This window comes from Grammomys surdaster, unplaced genomic scaffold, assembly GCF_004785775.1.
Source record: "Grammomys surdaster isolate TR1022 unplaced genomic scaffold, NIH_TR_1.0 332978, whole genome shotgun sequence".
Lineage (NCBI taxonomy): Eukaryota > Metazoa > Chordata > Mammalia > Rodentia > Muridae > Grammomys > Grammomys surdaster.
Genome location: NW_021628166.1, coordinates 1 through 8972, shown reverse-complemented (window position 1 = coordinate 8972; position 8972 = coordinate 1). Strand labels below are relative to the sequence as shown.

The window sequence follows — 8972 nt, the reverse complement described above, 5'->3', positions numbered from 1 at the left end:
CAGAACTTCTCTCTCTCTCTCTCTCTCTCTCTCTCTCTCTCTCTCTCTCTCTCTCTCTCTCTCGATGGCAGGCAGTCCCTTGTTTATAGTGTCATCTGTTATTGACTTTTTGAAATGTCATTAAGTTGTTCCATTTTGCTTTCAGAAGTCTGTGACATGGAGATAGTAAATATTTATAGCATCAATTTCAAGTAAGTCAAATTGTGGTCTGAGCAATGAAGTTCGAGCTCCCTTGGGTAAACAGCGATGGACCAGACCTCCAGGCTCTGACTCCTCCAGCATGCGTCTAGGAAGGAGGAAATGCCACAGCCATGCCTTTCTGACTTCCCACTCTGATAACAGGGGGAGGAAGCGGAGAAGGCCAGGATCAATGTAGAGGCTAACGACACCATAGAAGCAGAGGAGGCCAATGGTAAAAAAGTAGGAAGTCAAGAAGGAAACAGGTGGAGTTTGCATGGACACTTCCTGTTCACAAACTTTTTGCGTTCCCCATTTCATTAACGGCAGCAGTGGAATTTCATGGACAATTGGCGCTGAGCACTAACTGGGAGGTAATGAAAGAGGGGGTGCAGGTAAAGGCTGTTGGAATTTAAATTCTTTTTCTTCAGGGTGGGGATGGGATGGCAGATTTTTTTTTTAAAGGCAATTTTAGTCCTGGAATAGGTTTCTAGAAAACAGCTTCGGACTTTCATGGCCTGTGCTGGAAGCACCAGGCTGTATGATGTCTCTAAGCCTTGCTGTGTCGTTCTGCCCACTGGCCATCTGAGGACCACCCTCAGTGATGGATAGAGATGCAGAAGCCCAGGGAATGGGATGTCTGGCCTTGGGTAGATTTTTTTTTCCCTCTGACTTGGGAAAGCACATCAGACACTTGTCCGTCAAGCAGTGAGCTAGAATGAAATGTTTTGTGATTATTACTCCAGAATGCCCACATGTAGAACTCTAAGGACCTGAGCTAGGTGTAGGGGGAAGCAGAAAGAGCAAACCGAAAACCGGAAGCCCGCACTCACACCAAAGACTCCAGCCAGAAATCCTCTGTTGGTAGCAGGCAAGTCTCAAATTTATTTTCGTCATCTATTATGTACTTTTCAAGATGCCATTGAGCTATTGGCTTGATTTTGCCCTCATAAGTCTATGATATAGAGAGAGTAAATATTAACAGCCCCTGTTTTAAATAAGGCAAACTGAAGTGAAGTCTGAGGTTTCCTAAATGAACAGGGATAGAACCAGGCACAGTGTCAGGGGCTGGAAGCATGTGGCCTATTGGATAATCTCTCTCTGACTGTCTGACTGACTGTCTGTCTGTCTGTCTGTCTATCATCTGTTTTTCCCTCTTTCTCCTCATATACACTCATGCGTTAAAGAGGCTACCAAATATTTAAGGGGAGGATATAAGGCAACATGAGACCAAAGACAGAATTGAGGAGATAGAGCCATGTATTGATGACCCTGGGGGATTTAAGCTGGTTTGAGCAGGGCTTAAGCCAAGTTGACTTGGCTTACCATATAGACTGTTGAAGCATAATATATCAAACGACATATTCTGGGTGTGGTAGCACAATATATGCAATCTTAGCACTTGGAAGGTAGAGGCTAGAGTATCAGGGGTTCAAGGTTAGCCTGGACTATAAGAGACCCGGCTTCAAAAATCTAAAAACAAACTATTTTTGCTTAAACCCAAGTGTGTGCAGTTGCTGATGGTTCAGAGAGGGTGAAAGATTGCTTGCTGCTGCATGCTCTATTCTATTTATACATCTTTATTATGGACATATATGTTTACTGGTTTAGTCACTAGCAAATAAGATGCTTGTGTCTGTAGTCACTGAAAAGAAACAATAGCCTCCTGCAGGCGTTTTTTTTTTTTTAAAACCTACCCACCCCTTCCTTTTCAAACCCTCTCCACTGTTCAGCTTTCCCTACATGTGGTGACTCCATATAAAGTGAGACCAGCAGTCTCCATTGTCACATCCTGCTCCACAGTGCCCAGAGAGAGCATAAGGTGACAGTATAGAGCCCCAGCACGGCAAGGTAGATTCGGAAGAGCAGCTGATCAAAGTGGTACAGGATGGCGAGCCATTCCACCTCCCTCTGGTAAACCTGATCCCGAGTTCGGAGAGACTTGTTGATGGTTTGGAGCTGGAACCAGAAATTCTTCAGAGTATCTGATGGGATCTGGTGTTCCTGACCGACCGGGGACTCTGTGTGATAGAGGGAAACACTTTGAATGAACCAGAAGCTACTTGCTCTTATTCTTTAAGGAAAAGTCATTGCTGGAGTTGGGGACTCTCACGCTGCCTGGTTAGAACAGGCACAGCTTTGCTGAGGGAACACCCAGGAAACATGGCAGAGATGCACTGTGTCAAGGTGTGTGTGGAGGAGGCTGCATCTATCTAGGAGATTTCCTGAGCTAGGGTGATTCTTAAAGTTCTTTATATAAAGCAACCAGAACGCAATTCTTCATATTTATCCCCACCTTTGTGTGGTGTGTGTGTGTGTGTGTGTGTGTGTGTGTGTGTGTGTGTGCTTATATACCAGAATTCATGAACTTTTGGGTTCATGCCTCTTGTGGAAATGAAACAAACTAAAGGTAATGAAAGACCTGACTTTCAAACTAAAATAATCTCCAGCAGGAGGCAGTCTTCAGTTCGAAGAAGAAATCTCACAGAACAGGAGCTTTAAAGCACATGTTTTCCATCATTCACTCAGTCCAGGCATGGTCTGATGCTTCCCCAGTAGAACCAGGTTCTTAGCATAACAAAGCAAGCAGCCAGCCAAGTACTGGATGGGGGTACCAGGGCTACTCACAAACCTGTGGCCTCAGCACTTGGAGCCCTGAGGTACGATCTAGACTCATTGGCATCGGAGTCCCCTCGAAGGCACATAAGAGGCTGTTCTTGCCCACTGTGCCACTCCTCATAGAGGAATTTGATCAACAAGATGGATTTGGACAAACTGAGAACCAGGAGGGCCATGCAGACGGTAAAGAAGACCCCTGTGGAAGGACCAGAGCAGAGAAAAGGGAGTAAGCGGTAGTCTTCCATCTGACATGCAGATCTTGGCCAGGAATGGTCTAGGAGGGTGTCAGGTGACATTGGGGCTGCTTACCAATCAGAGACGTGCACCCTGCGCTTCTTGGCACCTCATCAGACATGTTGACCTTGAAGACTGTATAGCCCACCAGCACATTGGTCTTGAACACAATTCTTGCACGGCAGTTGGGGGGCAAGTAGAAACTTCCCAGGTCTACGAGCATCAGGAAGATGCTAGGAATCAAGAGGCTCACGACATAGGCCAACGGACATCTTCGAATCACTACCTGGCAGGGAACAAGGGAACTTTCCAGTCTAAGTAGAAGACCTAACACTTGACTGAGCACATGGCACTTAAGCCCCACCCCTCGTGCATGATGAAAAATGACTATGTGGTTTATGGTAGGAAACCAGCCAGGTGTGCTGGTAAATGCCTATAATCTCAGAATTTATGGAGCTGAAGCAGGAGAATTGCTACTTGTTGAAAGCCAGCCTGGACTACATTACAAGACACACACACACCTCTCTCTCTCTCTCTCTCTCTCTCTCTCTCTCTCTCTCTCTCTCTCTCACACACACACACACACACACACATACACACACACACACGGCTATTTTGTGGTTCAAAAAGATAGAAAGGTAAATTTTCAATAGACCTAACAATGCTGTTGTGTGTGCATATGTGCACAGATACATGTCCATGCAGACACATGCAGAAACCAGAGCAGGGTGTCGGGTGCCCTCCTTTATCATTCTTTGTGTCATTGCCTGAAACAGGGTATCTCAGTAAACTAGAAGTTCAGTACTTGGCTAGCTAGCTTGTGAGTTCTCTGGCCCATCTCTGTCCTCCAGTGCTGGGGTTATAATTGGGGGTGTAGCTCAGTTGATAAAGTGCCTTCTAACATGTATAAAGCCCTGGGTTCTATCCCAGTACAGCATAAACTGGAAATGTTGGTACACACCTGTTATCCAAGCATTTGGGAGGTAGAGGCAAGAGAATCAAGGTCCCATCTCTGAGGTGATGATTTCCCTCAGGGCTGTTAATAATCCATCTCCTGAATAAAGCCTGATGGAGCAGACCAGCATCCTCACTCATCCCTTAGCTCTTGAATTTGGACCAACATTCTTTTTTTAAAAGATGTATTTGTTTACTTTATGTATATGAGCACATTGTTCCTGTTTTCAGACACACCAGAAGAGGGCGTCCTACCCCATTACAGATGGTTGTGAGCCACCATGTGGTTGCTGGGAATTGAACTCAGGACCTCTGGAAGAGTAGACAGCGCTCTTAACTGCTGAGCCATCTCTCTAGCTCTGGACCAGCATTCTTAACAGCTCCAATTTCTTAGGTTTGCCAGACAATGGGACACTTGACTGCTTTCTATGTGTTAGATCATGTGCTGGATGCTTTTACATCTGTTATATTGTTTTCTTTTCATTTACAACATGTAGGGTAGATAACACCCTCCATCTCATAGATTTTTGAAGCACTGCATCCGTAAGTAAGTTGAGTCAGTGGCCGAGCTGTGATGTAACCCCACGTCTTCTGATTCCTAGTGCTACTTGTCAGCTACAGCCTAGCTACAAATCAGGCTCTGCCCAGCTATTGGAGAGGAGACAGGACTGCTCTGGGAAAAAAAATACAAAGAAATGAGCATAAACACAGAGGAGGTAGAGAGCCTGGTGATGGGTGGCAGGTTGTCTAGGGGAGTCCACCACACACCTTGTTGATGAGAGCTGAGGCTCTCTTGCCATCAGATCCGGGAACATGTCCCGATTCAGTGGAGCTTGGCAGGCCAGAGCTGTTTGGTGGATTGTAGTCTGGCTGTTGTCTTCCACATTAAACATAATTGGCTGCAAATATCTATACCAGTGCAACACACATTGATTTGCAATAGTTTGGTTGAAACACATTTCTATCAAAGTGCAGTCAACAAGAAAAAAGCCCACAATGAGCCATCATCATCCTGCATCTCTGTTGACTGTGATGAGGTAGCTATGAGACACAGTGGCGGGAGGAAGAGCACTGAGTGGCCATAGACCCAGAGGGCTTTCTGTTGTGGTCCAACTTGGGATGCTGGTGATCTGGCCTCTTAGAGTGTGGGATGGAGGGATCATACCTGCTTGGGTGGAGGGAAGAAGTGGGATCACCCTGGAAGACTTCATAGCAGAGATTGCATGAGGTGGGAGAGAAATCTATGAATGTCACCCTGAAGACGAGGACAAGGCATGTTGCATAAGTGGGAAGGACCCAGATCAGTAGTCAAGGAAACAGAGTCTATGTGTGGAAACCTGTATAATCCTGTATGCAACAGTCAGCCTCTCCCTGACTCAATTTCTTCTTACTTTTTTTTTTTTGGTTTTTTCGAGACAGGGTTTCTCTGTGTAGCCCTGGCTGTCCTGGAACTCACTCTGTAGACCAGGCTGGCCTCGAACTCAGAAATCTGCCTGCCTCTGCCTCCCAAGTGCTAGGATTAAAGGCGTGTGCCACCACCGCCCAGCTCTTCTTACTTTCTTGTGTATATGTGTATGTATGTATGTGTGTATGTATGTATGTGTGTATGTATGTATGTATGTATGTATGTATGTATGTATGTGGGGGGGTATGTGTGTACACATGAACATGTGCACATGTCAGAAAGCAACTTTAGGTGTTATTCCCAAGGAACCATTTGTCATTGGCTTGAAACTTACTAAGTAGACCAAGCTAACTATCTAGGGAGCCCCAGGGATCTGCCTGTCTCCACCTCCCTAGTGCTGGGATTACAAGCACACACGGCCATGAGCTGCTGAGCTTTTCATGTTCTGGGAATTGAACTCAGGTACTCTTGTTTACAAGTCCAGCAGTATACCAACTGGACTATTTCCTCAGCCCCTCCCCCTTCCTTTTAAAGAAACAAGATGGTTTTGCCTTGCCAAACATCTCAAGTACAATTGAACTGCTGTCCTTCTAAATCAAGTTCTGATGTAATTAGCACAGGTAAAGATGATTCCCCTCCACCCAGATGCAGACAGAAAACATAAATCTAGGCTAAAACCAAAGGCGAGTGAGTGATGTGGTTCCTTGAAGACCAAAGGTCTTTATCAGTCCAAAGGTCCCCAAGTGTCCAGGTGGAGGGAGGTCTGAGAAGACTTATGAAATTCGTGGGCTTTTGACCTGTACATATACACATGGTCCTGAACTTGGAAGGATCTTTGCTAGGTCTCAGTAGAAACTGAAAGTAGAAAGATATAGGTATCCCATTAGGTAATTAGTTTCTGCTGTGGCATAAAACAAAGAAATTTTCCTATTTCCATCTATCTTACAAGGAAAGCTGACTATGCCTTCTAGAAGATTCCAATCTATTCTGTCCTTAGCAAGGATGCAAACACTTCTAAGATAAACCAAATAGCACCACAGTTTGGGGTTTCTTCTAAAACAAAGGACCTACTTTGCTGTTTGTTTTAGAGTCAATGCCTCCTAAGGATTAAGTTAATGCTCCCCTATTAGCTGGTACAGCCTTTAAAAATGAAGTAAAGAACAAACCAAACCTCTAATTTTATTGTTGTTTTCTGAAATTTGTATTGTTACCTCAGCCGATCTTCAGCTTTTCCTTTGTTCAGCAAACATGGAGCATGAAGAGACTGCTGACAAGCTACTGTAAATACTGGAGACTTAGTGCCATGAGAGGGACCAGTCTCTGTCCTTGCCTGGTCCTCTGTAAATACTGGAGACTTAGTGCCTTAATATAACCAGTCCCTGCCCTTGCCTGGTCTTCTGAGATCAGGTGCCAGACTTTGGTGGCTGGTGAGTCTGTAGGCAGAAAAGAACCTTGTTCCAGAATGAACCAAAACCAGAGTCCCTCTCTCATTTGCATGATGACAAATGAAGACTTTTTCCTAAGTTTAGGTGCTATTTTATGCAGTGCTAGAGACTGAGCCTAGGGCTTCCTGCATGCTAGACAAATACCCTACAAATTGAGCTGTACCTCCTTAGGCAGATTTTGATGTCTATGTTAGACACCAAGAGCCTAAACCTTTCTTATTCCTCTCTAAACCTTCTATGCCTGCCATTGTCCTAGTTAGCTTTAACTGACAATTTGATACAGTCCAGAGTTATCTGGGAGAAAAATCTTGACTGAGGATCTGCCTAGACCAGATTGGTCTATGGCTCTGTCTTTGGGAGATTGTTTTGATTATTACTTGATGCAGAAAGGCCCTGCCCATTATGGGCTGCCCCATCCCTAGGCAGGTAGTCCTGGGCTGTATAAGAAGTCTAGCCAAGCATGAGCCTAGGAATGAGCAAGCCGTAGTAGTACAAGCACTGTTCTCTAGGGTTTCTGCTTTAGGTTCCTGCCTTGCATTCCTACCCTGACTTCCTTTGATGATAGAATGTAACCTGGAAACATGAGCCAAATACACTCTTTCTACCCCAAGTAGCTTTCGGTCACAGTAATTTACCCCAGCAACAGAGATCAAATTCCAACAATCATTGAGCCTGAGAAGACAGATGTTCACTGAACTACATCAGAGTTTGTTACTGATGCTACTTTTAGTTCCAATAGAGTAGGGTGTGACATTAGCTCAAATGGGGCCATTCCACTGGGGTCGGTCTTCATACGGACCTCCTCTCAGAAATCACATAAGAGCCATCGACTCCTGCTTCTGTGAGGGGAATGTGCCACCTGCTCAGAAGGACACGATTCTCTGTAAGCCTGCCCTACCTAGAGCTCATAACTCCTAACGGACTAAAGGAACTGGTGCCTTTAAATCCCACAGAAAAGGAAGCAAAAACACTTTAGTTTCAGCCCATGTTCTCCATTAGACACCCTTCAGGTGTTAGCAATATTATGCCACAATTTCATTATCCATTAAAGCCAGGTAATAATAAGTACACAAAGGTATTTGGAGCCTATTGATGTTAATGAAAGAGATGAATCTAATTCAGAATGTGTGTGAGGAGAGCTCCTTGGAGATGGGAGAGGCCCCAAGGTTAGCCTCTAACTGCCTCCTTGATGGTAGACCCCACCAGTACTCAATTTTGCATGACCGTCTTTATGACGTACTTGGAATTTTGACGCCCAGACTCCCGCTTCATACAGAAGCCCATTTTCCTCCCCTTCCAAGTCCTTCCTAATACCCCCAGTTTGGAAAGAATGGGAAAGTTGCTGCCATTTAAGTGAGAGTCTTGCACCTGAGTGAGGGCTTTGGGGATGTAGACTGTGGGTTGGGCCAGGTTAAGTGAAAGTTTGTGATTCTCATATTGGTTGAGCACCCCTAGGAAGATTCTAGAGCTTAAGATTCCTCCTCCACCTCTTTCCTCCCACCTCCTCCTTGGAAGGCCAGCCTGTCAAGTATGAGCCTCAGTCACATCATTAATCAAAGACTTTGAAGGATGCCAGAATGCCTTGGATCCTAAATTTGATGCGTTCAATGGACATTTTCAACAAAATCGCCCTAATCTAGAGAAGGTATGAGAGTCATGTTAGAAAAAGAGACTGAGCAACGTATCTCTCTTTCCCTAATCTCCTTTTCATTTCCCCAGTCCTATGTGAGTTTCCTTTGCCTGGTGAGTCCCTTTCCATCCAAAATGACTTCTCTATTTCCTTCCTACTTCTGCCCACTCTTGCAAGATCATACAAAAATCGAACGTCCGTCCTGCTGTGTTCTGGAAACCAGCGCCTCCAATATGTATTGGAAGTCATCTCTTCTCCCATGGCTGTTGGATTGGGTCCCAGGCTGTACACAAATGCCCTTGCAGACATAAGAGCTTTGTCTGGACCCCCTGTGGAATGTAGCTGGTGTCTAAAGTGGCAGCAGTGCCCTGTAATAAGCAGTATGTGTCCCAGTACTAGTGGCTATGAGTGTGCTCTCTGGAGCTAATGGCATCCAGAGCATTTGGTGCTACATAAACAGTAGCGCTCTCTCTCTCTCTCTCTCTCTCTCTCTCTCTCTCTCTCTCTC

The 8972-nt window shown here is 45.2% G+C and overlaps 1 protein-coding gene across 1 annotated transcript; it reads right to left on the bottom strand.

Moving 5' to 3' along the window:
- Positions 1-1962: 1962 nt before the first annotated feature.
- LOC114616680 (5-hydroxytryptamine receptor 3B) lies at positions 1963-3316 on the bottom strand (the record flags this gene model as incomplete). Its single annotated transcript, XM_028762113.1, has 3 exons — positions 1963-2198; positions 2810-2992; positions 3106-3316. Coding segments are annotated over 3 exons (630 nt in total), but the record flags the coding sequence as incomplete, so codon positions are not given.
- Positions 3317-8972: the final 5656 nt, after the last annotated feature.